Below are 24,548 nucleotides of genomic sequence, written 5' to 3' on the forward strand. Positions count from 1 at the left end.
GGATTTTCTGCAACTCTGATTCTGCAAGTCAGAATGTAGAGATGAGGACATCTCTCAGCTGCGACGCTTGCATGAGGAGGAGGGGTGCCGTAGAGGCCCCCTTTGCAACCTTTTTGTTGTTCAAGCCTGTGTTCATAGGCAGGGGGAAAGGGACGCGGGTGACATTGTGGTCTAAACCACAGAGCCTAGGACTTGCCGATCAGAAGGTCGGCAGTTCGAATCCCCCCGGCAGGGTGAGCTCCTGCTGCTCTGTCCCAGCTCCTGCCAACCTAGCAGTTTGAAAGCAATCCAGTGTGAGTAGATAAATAGGTACTGCTGCGGTGGGAAGGTAAACAGAGTTTCCGTGCGCTCTGGTTTCCGTCACAGAAGCGGTTTAGTCCTGCTGGCCACATGACCCGGAAAGCTGTCTGGGGACGAATGCCGGCTCCCACGGCCTGAAAGCTAGATGAGCACCACAATCCCAGTCACCTTTGACTGGACTTAACCATCCAGGGGTCCTTTACCTTTAACCTCATAGGCAGAGGAGCAGCAGGCCAGGGGCTTTTGCCTGATCAGTTGGCAACTCTGGAGCACGCACACACAGAGAGCCTGGTAGGCATGTTTTTCATTTCTCCAGCAGCAGCAGGCACGATTTATGCAGTGTGTGTGTGTGTGTGTGTGTGTGTGAGAGAGAGAGAGAGAGCAGCAGCAGCAGCAGCAACAGGAGTGACTGTGCAGAGCTATCTTATTCAGAAGTGGAGTTGAGGGTGGGGTGTATGTGGTCTGACTATACTTCTGTTGATGCTACCTAGAATAGCAGCTCTTTTTTTTTCTTTTTTGCGGCATCACACTGTTGACTCCTCTTAATCTCCCACCAAGACCCTTAGATCCTTTTCACATGCACTGCTCTCCAATCTGCCTCTTGAATCCCGACTCTTCTGCACCCCAGTTTGTTGTCATCTGCAGATCTGATGAACATTCCCTCATCAATTAACATCTTTATAAATGACTTGAATGAAGGAATTGAGGGGACGCTCATCAAACTGTGGGGCGGGGGCGGCGGTAGCAGTACATGTGAATCACTAGCAGTACATGTGGAAAGTCTCCGCGCCTCGTGTCCGGGGACGCACGGAGCCCGTCCATAATTCATGCGCCTGAGCGGCTGCCTCGCATCACGTACGAGCCGCAGGAGCGACCGAGGCCTCAGGAAGCGGAAGGCCCAGTCTGCACGTACCAAAGGAGGCTCCGCAGCAGCAGCAGCAGCCCGGGCGCCTCACGTGGCACGTCTCGCGTCTCTCGCCTCCCTCTCTCCCGCGCCCCCGCCAAGTTTTGTCGGGGGCTCCCGCGAGGCGAGGCTTGCGCTGGGAACCCTCAACTTCACAAAAGCGCGTCTCTGCGCCTGCTGGCTGCTATTTTTGTTTTCGGAAGCTTTGTCAAAGGCAGTGGGGGGGGGGGCAGATTTTTGCACATTTGCAAAGAGGCTCTTTTCAGCCCAAGACGTGTCTTCTGGCTGAGGTGGAGCAGCAAACAGCAACTTTCCCCCTCAGCCCCAAGTCAAAGCGCGGAATACCGAAAGCATCATTCAGCCCTCAATTCCAATGCGATGAGAAAGAGGGAGAAACGCTTCTCCCCCCCCCCGCCGCCCCTTTCTCCATGCATTATCTTACATGCGTACTTCTAAAGCAGGGGTCAGCAAACTTTTTCAGCAGGGGGTCAGTCCACTGTCCCTCAGACCTTGTGGGGGCCCGGACTGTATTTTGAAGGAAAAAAAAATATGAACGAATTCCTATGACCCACAAACAACCCAAAGATGCATTTTAAATAAAAGGGCACATTCTACTCATGTAAAAACACGCTCATTCCCGGACCGTCCGCCTACCCATGCTCTAAAGTATCACCTCTTGATCTCTCTGCATATTTTTAAGTCCTTGCATTTTTTTAAAAAATAAAATATTTTATATAATGGGATATTTCAGCATCTGAATTGAACTATTGAAGTAGCTGATCAAAATGTTTTCAATGCATAGAATCACAGAATCTTAGAGTTGGAAGGGACCCCATGTGTCATCTAGTCCAACCCCCTGCGATGCAGGAATCTCAGCTAAAGCATCCATGACAGATGGCCAGCCAACCTCCGCTTAAAAACCTCCAAGGAAGGAGAGTCCACCACCTCCCGAGGGAGTCTGTTCCACTGCTGAGCAGCTTTTACCGTCTGAAAGTTTTCCCAAATGTTTAGTCGGAATCTCCTTTCTTGCAAGTTGAAGCCAAGTCCTACTCTCCAGAGCAGGAGAAAACAAGCATGCTCCCTCCTCCATGTGACAGCCCTTAAGATATTTGAAGATGGCTATCATATCTCCTCTCAGTCTCCTCTTTTTCAAGCGAAACATACCCAGATCCTTCAACCGTTCCTCATAAGGCTTAGTTTCCAGACCCTTGATCATCTTGGTTTCCCTCCTCTACACACATTCCAGGTGGTCAACATCCTTCTTAAATTGTGGTACCCAGAATTGGACACAGTATTCCAAGTGTGGTCTGACTATACTTCTGTTGATGCTACCTAGAATAGCGTTAGTCTCTCCCCCGCCCTGCCCCCCCACTGCATCACATTGTTGACTCCTGTTAAGCTTGTGGTCCACCGAGACCCCTAGATCCTTTTCACATGTACTGCTAGTAATTCACATGTACTGCTACCTGCCCCTGCCCCCCGGCCAGTTTGATGAGCATCCCCTCAATTCCTTCATTCAAGTCATTTATAAAGATGTTAATTGATGGGATGAAGGAACGCTCATCAAATCTGCAGATGACACCAAACTGGGATGGGTAGCCAATGCCGCAGAAGACAGAGTTGGGATTCAAGATAAAGATTGGAGAGCTGGGCCCAAACTAACAAAATGAGTTTCAATAGGGGACAAATTTCAGGTTTTACACTTAGGCAGGAGGAACCAGCTGAACAAATATAAAACGGGGAACACCTGGATTGCTAGTAATATGTGTGAAAAGGATCCAGGGGTCTCGGTAGACCACAAGCTTAACATGAGCCCAGAGTGTGATATAGCAGCAAAAAAGCTAAGGCTATTCTAGGCTGCATCAACAGAAGTCTAGTGTCCAGATCAGGGGTCAGCAAACTTTTTCAGCAGGGGGCCAGTCCACTGTCCCTCAGACCTTGTGGGGGGCCGGGCTATATTTTGAAAACAAAAACAAATTCATATGCCCCACAAATAACCCAGAGATGCATTTTAAATAAAAGCACACATACTACTCATGTAAAAACACACTGATTCCCAGGCCGCTCACGGGCCAGATTGAGAAGGCGATTGGGCCAGATCTGGCCCCTGGGCCTTAGTTTGCCTACCCGTGGTCCAGATCAAGGGAAATCATAGTACCACCCTATTCTACCTTGGTCAGACCGCACCTGGAATACTGTGTTCAGTTCAGGGCACCACAATTTAAGACGGGTATTGACAAGCTGGACCATGTGCAAAGGAGCACTGCAAACCAACTTAGCACCTGCAGCTTTGTCCAGTCTCTTTGTCTCCCTGTCAGGAATCTGTTTACTTCCTCCATTTACAGACTTTTAGGCTTCAAAGGATATAAAAATGGGGTCATTTTTAAAAAAATGAAAACCATATTTGTGGACCCTTTAGGAAGTTATTGAATTTCCTGGGGAAGAATGAGGTAGAGGTAAGGATCCCCACTCCATGCGGTGCTAAGCAAATTCAGCAACGAGAATTTTTTTTAACTCTGTTATTAAAAATAATTTATTAAAACTCAATTAAAAGTACATCCGGGTGCTTCGTCTGCATGCTTTATTGTGTCGCACATGTGTGTAAAGGGGCAGAGAAAGATTGACAGAACTGGGTTTTTTGTGGGGGGTTTTTGCGGTGCATGGGATAGGCTTATATTTTGTGCATGTGCTGTGGGTATTGGCAACAGGGCTGCAAAGAGGAAGATTGCATTAAATAAAGTCTGTGAAAATGCTGCTTCTGGGTGCATTGCCGGGGCCCTGTATGCCTAAGACTCTCACTTCCAGAATATTTTAATGGCACATATGAGGATGACACCGATGGCAAACATCTCGTGCTTCTTAATGAAGAAGAACACCAGTTCCTTCGCTATGTAGATGACGTGTATGAAGATGAAGCAATACAGGAACAAGGTGAACTGGTCCTGAGGTAAAAGGAAATGATGGCTTCCCCCAGAAGGCTGTGGAGAGAGCAAAGGGAAAAGGTGTGAAGTTCCAGTCATGTTGCTGCAGGTCACCAAAAGGCTCGCAGAACAAAGATGCACTCTCTTTTTCCTTTGCAAGCGCCAGTAATTCCCACATTACGCTTCCATAGTGAAACCCTCCTGCGCTGTTTATTGGAGGATGGATGGTGGCTAACAGATTGAGGTTGAATCCTGACGACAGAAGTACTGGTTTTGGGGGACAGGAGGCGGGTGGGTGTGGAGGACTCCCTGGTCCTGAATGGGGTAACTATGCCCCTGAAGGACCAGGTGCACAGCCTGGGAGTCATTTTGGACTCATGGACTCCATGAGTTTTTGGACTCCATGGAGGCGCAGGTGATTCTGAGTCCAGGGCAGCTGTTTACCAGCTCCATCTGGTACGCAGGCTGAGACCCTACCTGCCTGCAGACTGTCTTGCCAGAGTGGCACATGCTCTGGTTATCTCCTGCTTGGACTACTGCAATGCACTCTGTGTGGGGCTACCTTTGAAGGTGACCCGGAAACTACAACTAATCCAGAATGCATCAGCTAGACTGGTGACTGGGAGCGGCTGCCGAGACCACATAACACCGGTCTTGAAAGACCTACATTGGCTTCCAGTACGTTTCCGAGCACAATTCAAAGTGTTGGTGCTGACCTTTAAAGCCCTAAACGGCCTCGGTCCAGTATATCTGAAGGAGCGTCTCCACCCCCATCATTCTACCCAGGCACTGAGAGGGTCTTCTGGCGATTCCCTCACTGCGAGAAGCCAAGTTACGTGGAACCAGGCAGAGGGCCTTCTCGGTAGTGGCACCCGCCCTGTGGAACGCCCTCCCACCAGATGTCAAAGAGAACAACAACTACCAGACTTTTAGACAACATCTGAAGGCAGCCCTGTTTAGGGAAGCTTTTAATGTTTGATCCATTACTGTATTTTAATATTGTGTTGGAAGCCGCCCAGAGTGGCTGGGGAAACCCAGCCAGATGGGCAGGGTATAAATAATAAATAAATTATTATTATTATTATTATTATTATTATTATTATTATTATTATTATGCCTCAGCCAGCCACCTGACTTGCAGAAATTATCCCAGTAGCAGAACGTGCTCTCTATGGCTGCAGATTTTGGGTTTATGTTCAATGTAGTTTGCATTATATTCTGATTCATAGTTTCCGAGCTGAATCCACTTGCCAAGTCTCCACTGCAACACATCCTTCTCTTTGCCCTGCATCTAGTTCTTCCCCGATAGCACAATCCTCGTTCTGAATCCTTCACGCTATGCATTAAAGCCTATTCAGTGCACACTGGAAGCACAAGGCTTCCCGCAATGAATCCTGGGGACTGCAGTCCCCTCTCAAAGAACCATCATTTCCAGTGCCCTTATCAACCTACAGTTCCCATGATCCTTTGGGGGAAGTCGTGGTCTTTGAATGGCTAGTGTGGATCTGAGTTCTCCTGTCTTCACATACGGACCTCAAGTCAACACCCAGCCCACGCTGTTGGAAGTGGGTGGGACAAATTGCCTTCACCAGGTGACGCAACTGTTTCCTACTCATTCTGAACCATTTGCCTGTAATTGTCTTAACAAAAGATGAAACTGGCATGCCTGGGTCCTGACCATGAGGAAACCTTTTCCAGTCATAGTCATTCTGGTTTCCAGCCTCTTTCACAGGAATGGGACACCTATGTCCTCCAGGAACATTGCATAATGATCAATGTCTTCTGCTCTCAGGAAGAAATTAACCATTATCTGCCTTCAGTCCCTGAGCAGTATTACAAATTACTCTTCCCGAGAGCTTACCAAGCCAACGATGTCTTTCCATCTGTTCAAGTTCAGAGCACTTCTCTACTTGATTATTTCAAGGGTGGCCCCTTTCACCAGCTGAGTCATTTGATATTACAGTGGTACCTCGGGTTAAGTACTTAATTCGTTCTGGAGGTCCGTTCTTAACCTGAAACTGTTCTTAACCTGAAGCACCACTAATGGGGCCTCCTGCTGCCGCCGCGCCACCGGAGCACAATTTCTGTTCTCATCCTGAAGCAAAGTTCTTAACCTGAAGCACTATTTCTGGGTTAACGGAGTCTGTAACCTGTATGTAACCTGAAGCGTATGTAACCTGAAGTGTATGTAACCTGAAGCATATGTAACCTGAGGTACCACTGTAGTCAGGTTGGCAAAGTTTTAATTATATTAAGCCATTGGCAGTGGCCTTGTGAGCTGACAAACAGGAAATGCACCAGCCTCTGTGGGGGGTTTGGGGTGTGTGGGGGTGGGCAGTGACTTTATTCTTATTTGCTTGTTTTTGGATTGTGGAGGGCAGTAGCCAAAATCATTCCTGCTCTATCTGCTGGCCAACCAAGTGGCTCCGTTTTCCTGTAGTTTCTCAGTTCTCAAACTGAATTGGGAACTTGTGGTGAGTAACTGGAGTCTTTGAGGAATTCAAACTCTGGAAGCAGCAGCGAGAGAAAGAAGCTACTAAAGGTCAAATTTACATGTTGCATGAGATCCGTCACTGGAATTATCTCTCAAAAACTGAACCTGGGGGGTTGCTAGCAGCAGAGAAGGATCCTGAACACTCTCCCTTTGCTGTTTTCTTGATCAAACTATCCCCCCCCCCCCGTTGTTTCCCCTGGAAAGGAAAAATGCTACAAATACAGCAAAGAGCAGCCTTGGGAGGGAATTTTGATCAGGAAAAGACCTCAGGGGAGGAGAAAGAAATCCTTCCATCCTGCTGTGAGCAATTTCGCATCCTACCCCCCTCACACTGGCTGCCTTTCAGGTTTTGGGGGTTGTTGTTTCTTAAAGTGTCGAGAGATTATAGTCCCTTTGTAAAATGCAGTTTGGCCATCAATTCAACTTCTTCAGAACAGCCAGGTGAGCCCTGTTCCTGGCTATGGAAGAAGGGTAGAGTCTCAAAAGAGGACAGGGCTGTGGCACCTTTATATAGAAAAGGAAACCCCAACAGGGGTTAGTAAAGGTAAAGGGACCCCTGACCATTAGGTCCAGTTGCGGACGACTCTGGGGTTGCAGCGCTCATCTCCCTTTATTGGCTGAAGGAACCGGCGTACAGCTTCCGGGTCATGTGGCCAGCATGACTGAGCCGTTTCTGGAGAACCACAGCAGCACACGGAAACGCCGTTTACCTTCCCACCGGAGTGGTACCTATTTATCTACTTGCGCTTTGATGTGCTTTCGAACTGCTAGGTCGGCAGGAGCAGGGACTGAGCAATGGGAGCTCACCCCGTCGTGGGGATTCGAACCGCCAACCTTCTGATCAGCAAGCCCTAGGCTCTGTGTTTTAACCCACAGCGCCACCCTATGCCCTTCAGAGGACATAGCTATTAAATGCGCTGAAAGCTCTGCACTGCTTTGTACCTGCCACAAAAAATACAACAAAGGTAAAAAAGGGATTTTTTTAAAAAAACAACTACAGTGGTACCTCGGGTTAAGTACTTAATTCGTTCCGGAGGTCCGTACTTAACCTGAAACTGTTCTTAACCTGAAACACCACTTTAGCTAATGGGGCCTCCTGCTGCCGCCGCGCCGCCAGAGCACGATTTCTGTTCTTATCCTGAAGCAAAGTTCTTAACCTGAAGCACTATTTCTGGGTTAGCGGAGTCTAACCTGAAATGTCTGCAACCTGAAGTGTATGTAACCCAAGGTACCACTGTACAGAGAATGCAAGTTGGATTGTGGCCTGTATCTTTCCTTCTGTCTTCTTCCTCTGCTTTTCTCACCTCCACCTGCCAGCCCTTACCTGTGCCGTTGACAGTGCCTGCTGGCGCATGGCTTCCATCTTCTCCTCATGCTGCCGCTGCTTCTCCTTGTCTTCGTAGCGGTACCTGGTCATAGTGAGCTCCATGTCTAGGCGCATCTTTTCCAGCTGAGTCGCCAAGGCGCGGGCCTGCTTGTTGCTTGGCAGCTCCATCTGGACCCAGGTGTCCATCTCCCCCTCCGTGTTGGCCAGGCCGCGGTGCAGGTTCTCCAGCTCCACCTGCGGCTTCATCCTCAGCTGTGTCTCTTCGTCTCGGATGTCCAGTGGGTCCGTCACATCGTTAGGGGTGCAGGGTGGCTCGGTCAGGTCGTCGGGGGCCGATGTTGGCTCAGTCACATTGTCGGCAGCAGACGAGACATTTTCAGGGTTGTCCTCCTAGCACGGAAAGGGTATCTAACCTGCCTTTGATGTCACAAGCCCATCACCTTCCTCCCCCATTTTCCAAGAACAAAATTGCAATTTGTTCTTCATTTTTGCTTTGAAATAAAAACAAGTGGGTATATAAAATATAAACGAATAAACACACAATATAGCACTTTAAATGTTTTTTTAAAAGCAAGCAGCCCTCACGAAGCATCACGGAAAAGACCAGACTAATGACTTAACCAGAGTTTGATTTTCTGGTATCTACACCTTTCATGCTAATCTTTAAGCTGGCAGGTAGCCTGGCTCACTGCATGGGTGAAGAACTAACCGTGACTTCTTTTTAAATGCTCCATCTTCACCCTTTGCCACTTTTGAAATTGGGGTTTGAACTCACAACTTGCTCAGCTTGGAAATTGTACCTAAGTTGGCTAACAGGCTGCATACTGAAAAGCAATTTAGGCAGCTGACACAAAACAACCTATATCCCCTCACCGCAAGAGAAAAATGGGGGAGTATACAACTTCTTATTGCACATTTATCATGATGCTCTAGAAGTGATGGTTCTATGCAAGCCCACTTTCAATACCAATTGTGCCTGCAAAAGTTTTGGGGTGGCTGTGACGGACAGGCCGTGGGTCTGCCTCCTGGCATCCCAAGGACCAGTGAGAGCTGGCGGGACCAATAGTTAATCAGCAGAGAGTCAAATCCTAGGAGGGCCTGAGGGAGGTGTTGCTGGTTAGAACAGGGACAGCCATTCTAGATCTACCTGAGACTTGGTTTGATAAAGAGTGCTGTTTAAAATTTTATGTATAAAGAGGGTGTATCTTTAAGTTTTGTGCCTCACATGGGAAACCATCAAGCATTAAACAGGCAGACAGTTTTGTTCCCTCCTCACACTTTGAAAATCTAGGTGGGACGTGAGTAGACACTGGGAAGCTTCACAGAACTATAATGCTGTTGGTAAACACAGGCGGTACCATAAAATACTGTAGTTAATTGTAGACTTCTGTTGTGTGAATATGGGCTGCTGGCGGCGGCTTTATCTATTAAAACTCCCATAATATTGGTCGCACTACCCAGCACTCATCTTCAGTGAGGGTGTCTGTTACAATGGTGACACAACTTATTTTCCAATCAGTGAACATCCCACAATTTCCTGCTGAAATCCCATAGTTGGTTGTTGTTTTTTTAACACCCAAAAGAGTGCTGGTTTATTTTTGTCCCATTTTTATTGCATTGTAGCACTCGCAGACAGCAATAATGTGGTAGCACTGGAGAAGCATTGCGGAACAAACTAAAGCAGGATAAATCCATCACTAGTCCACTACTGTTGTGCCCAGAATGCACCGACAATAAAACACCAGTGTGGCTGGGCCTCTTCTTAAAATTGAGTAGCTCTCATTGCGGTCAGTGCTTGGGTAGAAGGCTCCCTGTCCAAACAGCTCTGAGCTTCCTGAAGGAAGAGCAAGACAAAGGATAATGGAGGAACAACCATTCTTACCATAAGCGACTGAAGCTCAAGGCAGTAGGCGTGTGAATAACAGGGCTGCACACCACACTAGGCAGCCTTTCGTTTCACTAGGCTCTCACTGTCCCATGATGCACTTCTGTAACCCGCCACCCCAGACAATACAAAAAGCAAAGCCAGACTTAACAGAGCCAACTGCCAAACTGATGTCATAGATGCCTCACTGTGACATCACAGCCCGCCTGTTGCTACGACTGGCTCAGTAGTAGAGAACCTGATTTTCATACTCTGAATGCTGAGCAGATGGCAAAAGGAAGTGGGTTTTAGCTTAAAAGCCTCTTTTATAGTGCCTATTGTAATGCTGGGCTGCATCTACACAGCTATAAAAAACGTTCTGAAATTGCTTTTAAAAACCTCTTTTTAAAGCACACAATGTAAAATTTCATAAAGTTTTCTAACACATAACTTTTGGTTTTCTTTTTTTTACTAATGTAGCCATGTAACCATGGGAAGCTGCCTTTTACTCATACTACTACTACTACTGCTAATAATTTATTATTTATACCCCGCCCATCTGGCTGGGTTTCCCCAGCCACTCTGGGTGGCTTCCAGCAAAATATTAAAATAAAATAATTAATCAAATATTAAAAGCTTCTCTAAACAGGGCTGCCTTCAGGTGTCTTCTAAAAGTCAGATAGTTATTTATCTCTTTGACATCTGGTGGGAGGGTGTTCCACAGGGTGGGCGCCACTACCGAGAAGGCCCTCTGCCTGGTTCCCCGTAACTTGGCTTCTCGCAGTGAGGGAACCGCCAGAAGGCCCTCAGAACTGGACCTCAGTGTCAGGGCTGAACGATGGGGGTGGAGACGCTCCTTCAGATATACAGGACTGAGGCCATTTGGGGCTTTAAAGGTCAGCACCAACACTTTGACTTATGCTTGGAAACGTACTGGGAGCCAATATACGTCTTTCAGTATGAAGTAACCCCAGAGTCGGTCATGACTGGACCTAATGGGCTGGGGTACCTTTACCTTTTCATCTTTAACTCACACATGAGTATGCTTGATAGCACAGGAAGGTGCCACTGAAAAAAAGAATATCTGATGGTGGTTCCTCAGATTGGGTACGGTTGTGTTCCTGTGGTCTGAAAGCTGAGCGCAACTGGCTGTTGGGTTATGTGTTTCCTCCTCCTCATTGAAAAAGTTGGCCACCAACCCACATATCTTTTGGAACAATGGCCACCGCTTCCTATTTCTGATCCAATTCTCCTCCCCTCGTTGCCTTTCTGATCTGCGGGCACAAAGCAGCCAGCTGTATGTGTAACGGACAGTCTGTGTCTTGAATGGAGTTGTTGCCTTATTTATTCACAACAGACCAGGCAGCCAGGAGGACAACAAGCCCCTTTGTCAGGAGATCTAGCCAAAGGCATGCTGACCGTCTCCACTGACTTCATATTTATCTGGTCTCCTCTCCTCCTCTTCTGCGAGTTAAACAATGTGATGCTTTGTCTCCGAGTTGTGAGCGAGCAACCTTTCCTTCCCTCGCTGGAACTTTGGCGAACTACTTATTTATTTATCCGCCCCAATTAAACCGTGCACGTCTCGCCAAAGAATGAATGAGAAAATGTTATTGAACGGTGAATGCTGGAAGGGAGAGTCTCTGTCTCTCTGTGTGGCCTGTTTTAAAGGACTGTGAGTGCAGACAGGTGGAGTTTCATTTCTCCTTTTTAAATCGTTTTTTAAAAAGCCTTGAAAAATATGTTTGCAGAATTGCTAGAGACAGTTGTGGAGAGGGAGAAGAGTGTTTACTGAGGAGCTTAGGAATTTGCCTTATACTAAATAAGACCATTGGTCCATCTAGGCCAGTATTTTCAACACTGGCTGGCAGCAGCTCTCCATGGTTTCTAGCCCCACAATCTCTCTCTCTCTCTCTCTCTCTCTCTCTCTCTCTCTCTCTCTCTCTCACACACACACAGAGAGAGAGAGAGAGAGAGAGAGAGAGAGAGAGAGAGAGAGAGAGAGAATGATTCCCCTATGGAAACAGATGCATATATTTAATTCTTACTAACTCCACCCAAGTTTCACCTCCCATTTTCTTAAACCTTTTTATATATACAGTATATAAATGAAATTTTCTAAACACAATGACAAACCCCTCTCCAACAGCCATTATGTGTCCTGACTGCGTAAAAGGCAAAAAAACCTCCATAATCTCAGCAGAAGAACACAATTAGCTGATCCACAGTTGAACCACAAACTCTTGAAGCTTTTCGAAGCCTGAAACTTCAACATCCAGCTGCATCTGGAAACTGCATGCATGCGTGTAATGAATATAGGGGTTGCTTGTGCGTAAGTTGCCGCCACCCCTGGCTATGTTGCCATGTTGTTAAACCTTTTCTGTCTGGGCAGCCCTTCACTTCGTGGCTGCCTCAGTCGCTAGCAGAATCCGTCAGTGGGCGTTTCTTAAACCTTTTCCAGCATAAAAGTTGTTTGACACCCAGTCTCCTCCTACTCTCCCTGCGCGGAAGTCTTCTGTGCAGGGAGGGTGTGGGTAGCGGAGGACCCGTGCTCTCCCTGCTGGTCTCCGGCGAGGAGTCCTGGAGCCCCCTCGCCGATTCCCCCATCAGCCCCTCTATATCCCTGGTGTTGCGCTGATTACCTTCCCCAGCTGATGATGAGCTGCCTCTCTCCCTGCTGGGTCCCTCTCCAGCATCACTTGGGAGCCTTCCCTCCGCCTCTGGCTCCGATGTCAGTTCCCTGACAATGCGCTTGCAAAAAAACATGGGCTACTTCTTGCATACAGTATTTACAAGTGACCTAGACTTCGGAGACATCTCCTGCATTACTTTTATTTTCTTGCTTGAGGAGGAGCTGGGCGTCATCTGGAAGTGGTGTATATGACCTTTGGGTTGAGTTCGGCTGAAATCTACTGGGCAAAATTGCAACGGGGGGTGGGGCAGCACCCAGCCAGCACAGCCAAGAGCTATACAGTGGTACCTCAGGTTGCATACGCTTCAGGTTACATACGCTTCAGGTTACAGACTCCGCTAACCCAGAAATAGTACCTCAGGTTAAGACCTTTGCTTCAGGATGAGAACAGAAATCGTGCTCTGGCGGCACGGCAGCAGCAGGAGGCCCAATTAGCTAAAGTGGTGCTTCAGGTTAAGAACAGTTTCAGGTTAAGAACAGACCTCCGGAACGAATTAAGTACTTAACCCGAGGTACCACTGTACTTGATCAACATGTTGGGAACAGATTAATCTAACAGAGTGATTAACTAAACTGGAGCCCAAAGTACATATTGTTAGGGGTAGGATATGAACAGGCTGTGACTGCAATCCCCTATATACTTACCTGGGATGGGAGTAAGCCCTATTGAATATGGTGGGATTTCATTTCCATGAAAGCATGTACTGTTAAATAAACAGCAACCCGATTCTCCATTATGGCAGAGATAGAGAGCCTCAATTCAAAGTGCTGGTTTTGATTGATAAAGCCATATGTGGCTCAGGATTGCAGTACTTCAAGGACCACGTCTCCTGACATGAACTGACCCAGCGCCTGTGATAATAATATGAGGCCCTTCTTTGTGGGCTCAGTCGATGGGAGGTTCAGAAGGTGGCAGCACAGGAACAGGCCTTTTCCACGGTGGCCCCCTACTTGTGGAATGCTCTCCGCAAGGAGGTACACCTGGCACCATCTTTATCTAGCTAGGCAAACTCTTCTCTCTGTACCCAAACTTCTGGCCCTTACTTTATAGCTCTGTTGCTGTATTCTTAGACTTCTATTTTTGCTCGTAATCGGTTTTTAATGCAAGTCGTTTTGGTGGCTGTGTGAGGAAAAACGACTAACAAATAAAAATTAAAATAACCACCCATCAGATGTTTTTGGACCACAGCTCCCATCATCATAAACGGCCTCGGCCCAGTATACCTGAAGGAGCGTCTCCACCCCCATCGTCCAGCTCTGAGGGCCTTCTGGCGGTTCCCTCACTGCGAGAAGCAAAGCTACAGGGAACCAGGCAGAGGGCCTTCTTGGTAATGGCGCCCGCCCTGTGGAACACCCTCCCATCAGATGTCAAAGAGATAAACAACTACCTGACATTTAGAAGACATCTGAAGTTAGCCCTGTTTAGGGAAGTTTTTAATGTGTGACATTTTAATGTATTTTTAATCTTTGTTGGAAGCCGCCCAGAGTGGCTGGGGAAACCCAGTCAGATGGGTAGGGTACAAATAAATTATTATTATTATTATTATTATTATTATTATTATTATTATATCCCTGAACATGGGTAATGCTGGCTGGGGCTGATGGGAGTTGGAGCCAAACAACATCTGGAGGGCCAAAGGCTCCCCATCACTGGATTATGACACCTCCTGACCCAGACGAGCTCAAATAATATTCATACAGTCCAGCAGAGCCTGTATCACTTCTGCAGCACAGTTGTGGCACTAAGTACATGCCAAAAGCACCTGTAGACTCTCCGTTAAACTCCCAGAGCTCAAGCTTGAGCTGGGAGATGAACCAGGACTTGAGACTAATGGTCTAACACATCTATCTTCTCAGGGCTGGCCCTAGGAGAAATACCACCCTTGGGAGGAATAGCTTTCAGCACCTCTGTTCCCTGCCTCCCATGGTCAGTTTTACAGTGTTGCCAAGTGGTATGGCTTGCTCAGGACAGCTAAACCTAGTGTCCTGCTGTTCCTAGGCTTTCCTAGAAATGTTAACGAAAAGGACCCCAAACAGGCATGCTGAGTTGGGCCCAACATTGGAGGGTCTGTTGTGTTTGCATGATGTCACACGTGCGACGTCCTGGTCCCCCCCCCCCATTGGGCCATGCCTGATGGGATGTGTGGGTGCCTGCCGAGACGCTCTGGCGATCATGGTGGGGGGTACAGAGGGCATGCCAGCACATGCCTAGGGGCAGTATGGGGGGGTCAGCCCCCTGCCATGAAATGCTGAGGGGGCATAAGCCCTTCCTGCCCCCTATAGCCAGCGCCCCGACCCAAAGTTAGCTCTCAGCAATTTTGCTCTAGCTCACAGCAGGCAATACACTCCGGTTCTCTCTTCGGTGTGGCCCTTGGCACAAGCTCCCAACTCGCCTACCCATAAAACCAGACCTGTATTTGCTCAATTGACTCTATGCAAGTATTGTCAACCCCCAATTTGCACAGGGATTGCATTCCAGGTCACCGTGCACATCGCTGGAGCAGACATAAGTCTGCCTACCCCACTCTGTTCTGCCCCTGTCCCCATTCCGCCCTCTTCTGGGTCCAAAAATGGCAAGCACGTGTACGGCTCATGCTTTGAGCCCGTGCAAAATAGTCGTTCCCTGTACGCATCTCATGGTGGAAAACATAAGGCAGAGAGTCTAGCATGTTTTATCAAAGTATAATATACTACAGGCAATGCAGAGCAGAGGTTCAAATCTAGCGTGTTTTATCAAAGTATAATATACTACAGGCAATGCAGAGCAGAGGTTCAAATCATTCTGTGTGTATTCGCTGATAGCCCAGCCTATGGAAGGAAGGAAGCCAATAGACAGGGCACAGGTTCCTCATTCAGACTGTGGAAGAAAGAAAAAGAATTGCATGAACAGGATTCGGAAGACAGAGAGTCAAACCTAGTCCCTTTCAAATTTCCATTCAAGGGTTAAACCCACCAATGCCCAAGGCCAGTGACCAGCAGTGAAATAGCAATAAGCCTAGAAACATTCAGGAGCCCCAGTGGAATGTCACCCATAAAATGATGACTCCTGCGCTGATAAGATCACAGGTATCTGATGGTGTATTTGATGTTTTAACATAGGCCCTACAGCAGGGGTAGGAACCCCGGGTTCCTCCACATGTTGCCCAACTACCCCGGAACAGAAAAATGTAAACTTGGAAGGCAGCACCATCAAACTACCTCCAACACTCATTATCCCATCTTCCCATTTTCTCTCATTTCTGTGGTGTGTGTGGGATTATAGTTAATTTTTAAAATCAGTACTATATGCTACCATTTGCCAATAAGGTCTGAGGGCAGCGTGCATCTATAAAAATATAAAAGCAATGCCATAAAATACAGGTCAAATTATAGTAAAAACCAGAGGAAAAGGCTGCGTTAACCGGAGACCCACCCAGATGTCTTTTTTTTATTGCACATTCGTGATGATTTGTGCTCATGATGCTATTGGGATGGCCACACAGACCCTGCTTTCAATACTGTTTGTGTCTACAAAAATTTCCAAGCAGTCGCATTGGTTCATTTCGAATTAGTGCCGATCCCTCAGCTTCCTGCTCACATCCCGTAACTTTTTTATATAGCGCAAGCGTTCTGCTTTATTTCTGTCTGGCTTTTGTCATGCTATAGTCCCTCCAGACTGAAATAAAGTGGCAGCACTGTGGGAACATCAGAAAAAAACTAGAGCAGGATAAAACCCATCACTTGGGAGCTGCCACTGTGTCAATAACTTGTTGTGGAATCCGCCTGCAATAAAGCACCCATCTGGAGGAGCCTGTATTTGTCAAAGGACATTATTTGGATTTTACAGTCCTCCCCACAAGAGCAGGTAAGAGGCAAAAGGGTCTCTGCGTACAAGAGGGCTAGAAAAAGTCTTGCCACCCGGTATGACCACAACCTCCCTTCTTCCCTCCCGGTATCCCCTTTACCTCCTTGGGTGGCGCCTACTGCTGACGCAGCTGCTCCATCTTCTCCTCATGCTGCCGCTGCCTCTCGTTCTCTTCGTGCTCGTATTTGAGCCTCGTCAGCTCAAACTCCATCCTCCTCTTTTCCAGCTCGGTGTCAATGGCTAAGTCCAATCTGCTCCTTAACCACTCCGGCTCTGCTCCACTCACCACAATGCGGGGCACCTGCAGACCCAGGTGTTCAGTCACCTCTTCAGTCTTCTGTTCCGGTGGCACTGGCGGTCTTCCTGCCTCCAGGATCTTCTCCAGCGGCTGTTCAGGCTTCGGGCCTCCCTGTTGCCCACTAGGCTCAGAGTGGGGCTTCTTTTCAGTCACATCTGGCAAGTAGACTTCCATGGCCAGCTGCAGCTCTATCCTCATCTTCCCCACCTCACCAAAGGTCTCAGAAAACGACTCGGCTGCCGCTTCCGCCTTGCTCCCCATCGCCTTCGGGCCCAGCACTCGGATATTTCCTTGCCGCAGGCGCAGCTTCTCCATGGTTTCCTCGTGCTGCCGCTGCTTCTCCTTGTCCTCGTACATTTTCCGCTCGTGCTGCCGCTGCCGCTCGTTCTCCTCGGAGATTTGCTTCAGCTTGGCCAGCTCAAATTCCATGCGCATCTTCTCCAGCTCAATTTCCGTGATGGGGTCCAGCTTGCTCCCCAGCTGCTCCCCGTCCCCTTGGCCAGGTGTTCTGCACGGCAAGTGCTGGCGTATGTTCTCCATCTTCTCCTCGTGTTGCCGCTGCTTGTCGTTCTCCTCGTGCTGGCGCTTCAGAAGGGTCAGCTCAAAGTCTAAGCGCATCTTCTCCATTTCGCTATCGGCTCCCTGGGTCTGCTTGGGGTTCTTCTGCTCCTGCTCCTTGGCTCCTTGGCCGTCCTTCTCCTCTCTGTGCTCATCCTTCTCCTCTTTGGCAACTGCGTCTAATGGCAGAGGGCTGCTGGCGGCTTCTGGCTGCCTTCTGGCCTCTAACAGTGTTTGTTGGTCTCCATTAGCGAGCGCGTCAGTCACAATAGCAGGGATGGCTGGGGACCCTGAGCTGTTGGCATCCTGAAACAGATTGCAGGTAGGGAAGTCACGCATGCATTTCTGAGAAGATGTCATCAACAAATATCACATCAGGGGGCAGGAAAGTTAAGGGGAAAATTCAACTGGTTTTAATGCTTTGGGGAATCAGCCTCCCCCCCCCCTGTGGCCATAAATGAGCAGATCAAACAAAAATGAATTTTTACCAGTTTCTTTATTAAACACAGCAAAGGACAAAAGAAAGTGTCTACCCAGAATGGCGGTGCTGACAATTAAGGCTTACACTCCCTCCATCCCTATTAATCTACGTAACTCCTATGTTTTGTAATCTGAGTTTGTACCCTCTGCATTTTCTGTTCGTGGTTAAGAGCGGTAGTCACGTAATCTGGGGAACCGGGTTCGCGTCTCCGCTCCTCCACATGCAGCTGCTGGGTGACCTTGGGCCAGTCACACTTCTTTGAAGTCTCTCAGCCCCACTCACCTCACAGAGTGTTTGTTGTGGGGGAGGAAGGGAAAGGAGATTGTTAGCCGCTTTGAGACTCTTGAAGGGGAGTGAAAGGCGGGATATCAAATCCAAACTCTTCTTCTTCTTCTTCTGAGGCTTTCTGAGCTCTTCTTGACCTTGAGAAGAGTGGATAAATGCTGTCCAATGACTGTGAATCTGTTAACCCTCTCTCTTCCAGTGTTTCTTCTCCTAGCTGTTCCCCATCCAGTATTTCCCAGCTTCTTCTTTTTTTAATAATATTTTTTATTGCTTTTTTTCCAGGTACAGGTGTATAGTCAGATATACGTCAAAAGCATTTTTTACAGAAGAAAAAAAGAAGATCAGAGAAAGAAATTTTCCATTTTTCAATCTCAACTTTCAAAGCCATCGGACTTCCCCACATCCTCCGAACCCTGCATTCTTTACAATAAAAATAACAGCAAATTATTACCTTGTTTCATGTGTTTTTTGTATCTTCCACTAACCATATTTTCAGTTTAGAGTACCTATTATTAAATCATTTTAGTACCATGTGCTGAATCCAAAAATTACTCTAAACTTTAATACTTTCATAAATTTTACCCAAATTTCCTTCAAATATTTTTACTGAAGCTAGTTTTCTCCAAAGCTTAGCAAATTCTCAACATTCATATAACTTATAATATTTTTGTAAATAGTCCTTAAATTTTCTCCAGTCCTCTTCTGTTGTCTCTTCTCCCCGGTCACAGACTCTGCCAGTCATTTCCGCCAATTCCATATAGTCCATCAATTGCGTGTGCCATTCTTCCAGCGTGGGTAAATCTTGTGTCTTCCAATGTTTGGCAATAAGAATTCTTGCTGCTGTAGTTGCATAAAGGAAAAAAGTTCTATCCTTCTTTAACACTTTCTGGCCGACGATACCCAGGAGGAAGGCCTCTGGTTTCTTATGGAAGGTATACTTAAATACCTTTTTTAACTCATTATAAATCATTTCCCAGAAAGCCTTCACTCTCGGGCAGGTCCACCAGAGGTGAAAGAATGTTCCTTCAGCCTCCCTACATTTCCAACATTTATTATCTGACAAATGGTATATCTTTGCAAGTTTGACTGGGGTCATGTACCACCTATATATCATTTTCATAACGTTTTCTTTCAAAGCATTACATGCTGTGAATTTCAAACCGGTGGTCCATAACCTTTCCCAGTCTTCAAACAGTATTTCCCAGCTTCTGCCTTCTGAACTGTGCCCCTCTGCAAACCACTGTTCCAAATCTATACTGTCTTCCTGCTCCTGGGAAGATTCAGGAGCAGGAGCAGGTGGAGGGTATGACTTCCACCATTTCTCCTCAGTGCAGCGCTCCTCAGCACGGTCTGTGACAGCGTGGCCAAAATGGCTGTGTTGCACAAAAGGGCCCCACTCTGTCGGGGACAGAGGGTGGCGCTTGGGGGGGAACTGTCATCCCGCCACTCCTTGGTGTGTGGAGTGCCTCAGGGTGCGATTCTCTCCCCGATGCTTTTTAACATCTTTATGCGCCCCCTCGCCCAGCTTGTCCGGAGTTTTGGGCTGGGCTGCCATCAGTATGCTGATGACACCCAACTCTATCTGTTGATGGATGGCCATCCTGACTCGGCCCCAGACACACTGATCAGATGCTTGGAAGCTGTGGCTGGATGGTTACGTGGGAGCCGGTTGAAGTTAAATCCTTCGAAGACAGAGGTCCTCTGGCTGGGACGGGACGATATGGGATTGAGGGGGCAACTCCCATCTCTTGCGGGGGTGCAATTAGTGCCAGCACCGTCCGTTAAGAGTTTGGGTGTAATCTTCGATACCTCCCTCTCCATGGAGGCGCAGATTGCAGCTATAACAAAGGCGGCATTTTTTCATCTCCGCCAAGCTAAGCAGTTGGCCCCTTACCTCTCTCGCCCTGACCTAGCCACTGTGATCCACGCGACGGTCACCTCCAGACTGGATTATTGTAACTCGCTCTACGTGGGGCTGCCCTTGAGACTGACCCAGAAACTCCAGCGGGTGCAGAATGCCGCAGCGAGACTCCTTACGGGGTCTTCGCTGCGGGATCACATTTATCCGGTGCTATACCAGCTGCACTGGCTCCCGGTGGAGTACAGGATCAGGTTTAAGGTGCTGGTTTTAACCTTCAAAGCCCTATACGGCCTAGGACCCTTGTATCTACGGGACCGCCTCTCCTGGTATGCCCCACAGAGGAACTTACGGTCCTCAAATAAAAACATCTTGAAGGTCCCAGGCCACAGAGAGGTTAGGCTGGCCTCAACTAGAGCCAGGGCTTTTTTGGCTGCGGCTCCAACCTGGTGGAACGCTCTGTCACAAGAGACAAGGGCCCTGCAGGACTTGACATCTTTCCGCAGGGCCTGCAAGACAGAGCTGTTCCACCAGGCCTTTGGTTAGGGCACAGCCTGACTCCCTCCTTCGGCAATCTTTACAATACTTTAGTTTATGGTTGCCATCAATTTTGATTTTAATTAATTCTTATTATGTTTTTATAATGTTGCACTATTTTAGTGTTGTTAGCCGCCCTGAGCCCGGCTTCGGCTGGGGAGGGCAGGATATAAATAAAATTTATTATTATTATTATTATTTAGCAACTTGGAGCAGGGCTCTTAGTTTGGGTTGCCCCTGTTCTGTGGAACAGCATCCCCGTCCAAATATGAAGGCACCCACTATCTTCACTTTCCCAAATGCTCCAACTTTTTCTGAACAAAATCCGGGACACCCACACCCACCATGCTGCCCCCCCGGCCACCTCTCACAGCTCACGCTACTTGTCCTCACCCTCCTGACACTCATCACTTGCTTGCACCACGCCTATTTTAGTATATGTGCTGCTGATGAATTTATTTGACCCTATCTACATTGAGTCTGACACGACTAAACGACTATACAACAACAACAACATCTACATCAGGTATGTTCTATCTTTGTTACCAAACTCCGAGTATAATTGCACACTGTATTAATTGACATTGTTTTTTGATATATTAGTGGCCATGTGATGATTTTAGCTTATGAATTTTGTTTAATGTCTTGATTTTTATATTGGGGTACTTTTATAGCTCTGTTTAGAGTACGTAATGTTTTGATAATATAAATGTTTTAACTCTTTTGTATTAATCCAGTATATTTTCTTTTAATTGTTGAATGATTCTTGTGCGCATTGTGGCACCTTTGGCTATGTGCAATAAAAGTGACTGACTGACTGCTTGCACCACTCACCCTCGCTCTTGATGCTCTTGCCCAGCGCTCTGGCATTCAGCAGAGTCGCGCCAGATCACTGGACAGGAAGGCGCTTTGGCGCGACTCTGCTGACAATCGCGAGAGTGAGTGTCTCTTTGACTGAAAAACAGGACATTCTGAGATTGAAACAGAAGTCAGGATTGGCTTTTGGATACAGCTTGTCCCACTAAAAATGGGACAGTTGGCTTTCCAGAAACAATGGAAGATATTTTTCTCCTAACAAGCTTTCACAGCTGAATAGATGGGACTCTGCCATGAGTGTCTACTTCATACTGAAAGACGTATATTGGCTCCCAGTACGTTTCCAAGCATAAGTCAAAGTGTTGGTGCTGACCTTCAAAGCCCCAAATGGCCTCAGTCCTGTATATCTGAAGGAGCGTCTCCACCCCCATCATTCTGCCCAGACACTGAGGTCCAGCGCCGAGGGCCTTCTGACGGTTCCCTCACTGCAAGAAGTGAGGTAACAGGGAACCAGGCAGAGGGCCTTCTCGGTAGTGGCACCCTCCCATCAGATCTCAAGGAAATAAACTACTATCTGACTTTTAGAAGATATCTGAAGACAGCCCTGTATAGGGTAGTTTTTAAATGTTTCATTATGTTTCTCTATATGTTGGAAGCCACCCAGAGTGGCTGGGGTAGAAATATTTTATTATTATTAATTTTTATCTGCTGTTATTTTTATGTTGTTTTCAGCTGTCCCCCCAGCCCAGCCCGGCTGTATTGTATTTTGCACATTACCTTGAGACATGTGCCAAAATTTTGTCGAGAGGGATGTGAAAGTGTGTCAGAACTTCCTGACAGTAAGAGCTGTTCAACAGTGGAATTTGCTGCCAAGGAGTGTGGTGGAGTCTCCTTCTTTGGAGGTCTTTAAGCAGAGGCTTGACAACCATATGTCAGGAGTGCTCTGATGGTGTTTCCTGCTTGGCAGGGGGTTGGACTCGATGGCCCGCTGTCAAACAGCTCTTACTGTCAGGAAGTTCTTCCTAATGTTTAGGTGGAATCTTCTTTCTTGTAGTTTGGATCCATTGCTCCGTGTCCGCTTCTCTGGAGCAGCAGAAAACAACCTTTCTCCCTCCTCTATGTGACATCCTTTTATATATTTGAACATGGCTATCATATCACCCCTTAACCTCCTCTTCTCCAGGCTAAACATGCCCAGCTCCCTTAGCCGTTCCTCATAAGGCATCGTTTCCAGGCCTTTGACCATTTTGGTTGCCCTCCTCTGGACACGTTCCAGTTTGTCAGTGTCCTTCTTGAATTGTGGTGCCCAGAACTGGACACAGTACTCCAGGTGAGGTCTGACCAGAGCAGAATACAGTGGCACTTTCTTGTAAGTTGAAGCCACTAATTTGGTCCTACCCTCTGGAGCAGGAGAAAACAAGCTTGCTCCATCTTCCATGTGACAGTTCTTTCAATATTTGAAGATGGCTGTATAAATTGTTCAAACTAACAAACAAACTGCATCAGCTTTATTGAGTGTGTTTTTAGGGTGCATGGAGATAAAATACTCTGTTTTTCATTTCACATTTATTTCTTTATAATGGTAATATCCCACCTTTCCTCCACAAAGCTTAAGGTGGTATTCATTGTTCCCCATCACACACACACACACACACACACACACACACACACATATGTGTGTGTGTGTGTGCGCGCGTGTGTGTGTGCGTGTGTGTGTGTGTGTCCTCTCAGCAACTCTGTGGCATAGGTTAAGCTGACAGAAAGTGACCGGCCTGTTAGGCTCACTTTGCGAGCGAGAGACCCAGGTTCAAATCGCCCCTAGTTCTCAGCCTAGCCTACTACACAGGGTAGTTGTGAGAATAAAATGCAGGAGGGAGACAAAAATAATTGTATGATGCTTGGGAAGGAAGGTGAGATATAAATGAAAGAAAAAGAAAAGAAAAAGGAATGAGAGTGACGGATCTTACCATGGCGAAACTGGGTCCAGGGAGACAAGAATCTTAACCACGGCACATGCAGAGATATAATTTTCCCCTCAATCGGACACCAGCTGCCCCACTTTGCAAAACCAGGCCATGCAAATCCACATTCCAGGCCAACTGCCGTGATGATGTCACGAGATTCCGCGCTCGGCTTCCTCCTCACCCTCCCAAGCGACTCTGGCAAGAAACACATTCAGCTGCTAACAATTTGGCCCAGGGTTCCTTGAGCTGCTCATTAGTCGAGCATGTGGGCGAATCTGGTCAATTTCAGTTTCAGTTTCTCACTTTTCCCCCAGTCTCAGGGCCTGTTCTCCACATTTCCTTATTATTATTATTACATATTTATAAATTAATTTTCAATTACAAAAATCCAATATGCACCATATTATACTACCACCAAATAGCAATACCAACTCAAATACAAATCAATTACATAGCCAATTATAAATTTTGGGTGGCTTCCCACGTGCTGTACTTCAAAGACTTATTCCCTTTAATTCTGCCTCCAGACTGTTGCGCAAACCAAATACAATCCATTCTTGATAAATTCCCTTATACCACAGCTACAATAATTAACTTCAATTCGCATTAACACATATAATAATTTGTAAATTCCACATTTCCATGTCAGTTTGCAAATTCTTTAAATAAAAAAAAAGCTCTTGTGAAAATTTGTTGGCATTTGAGGGTGAAATGCACACAATATGCAATTTTGTGTGCATTATAATTATTATGTTTACCTCTCAAAAGTGAAATGGAAAGCAACTTACACATACACACACACACACACCCAAGCCTGCTAAAAAATAACCAGAAAATTAAGATCTAAAGATATGGGTCTATATGGGTCTATTTTTGCTCAGCACTTGAAAAGAAATAGTGATGATACCAAGCAGGCTTCCCTGTACACATTTTTTGCCAGCAATTTCCCTTAATATAATATTTTGTTGTATATTTTCCCTAATATGTGCATTTTGATGTGCACTTTGTCCTAGCACATGTGGTTTTGCACACATTATTTGACTGTAGAACCAAACTGCAAAACTCAGAGACATGAGCATTTGGAAGGGTTTGTTTTGGTTCAGGTTTTGTTTCAAGAAGTGCGAATTGGGTTCATTTGTCTTTGAATGAGAACTCAATTGATTTTATCTCCCAGACCCATAAAAGCCCCCAGGCTGAATCCCTGGTGCATCTCTTGCTTAAAAGGCCATGGAGGAAATCCCTTCGTGAGACGGGGAGCTGCTGTCCGTCTCAAGACTGCTGGGCTAGAGGAGACCAATGGTCTCATTCCACATGAAGCAGCAAACCTAAGTTCTTTAGCAGATCTTGAGACCCTCTGTTGGAAACCTGATGCAAAGCAATATGACCTTTTCAACATCTTTGAGAA

General features: G+C 47.0%; 1 protein-coding gene across 1 annotated transcript; it reads right to left on the reverse strand.

The window, feature by feature from the left end:
- Positions 1–3,729: 3,729 nt before the first annotated feature.
- LOC309528680 (uncharacterized protein) lies at positions 3,730–23,303 on the reverse strand. Its single transcript, XM_082216287.1, has 5 exons — positions 23,147–23,303; positions 16,466–17,508; positions 8,914–8,971; positions 7,944–8,336; positions 3,730–4,182 (listed from the first exon to the last, which is right to left on the reverse strand). The coding sequence occupies exons 1-5, from the start codon at positions 23,147–23,149 to the stop codon at positions 4,000–4,002; spliced, it is 1,680 nt and encodes a 559-aa protein (XP_082072413.1). The 5' UTR covers positions 23,150–23,303; the 3' UTR covers positions 3,730–3,999.
- Positions 23,304–24,548: the final 1,245 nt, after the last annotated feature.

This window comes from Podarcis vaucheri, assembly GCF_965113315.1.
Source record: "Podarcis vaucheri genome assembly, chromosome: 3".
NCBI classification, from domain to species: domain Eukaryota; kingdom Metazoa; phylum Chordata; class Lepidosauria; order Squamata; family Lacertidae; genus Podarcis; species Podarcis vaucheri.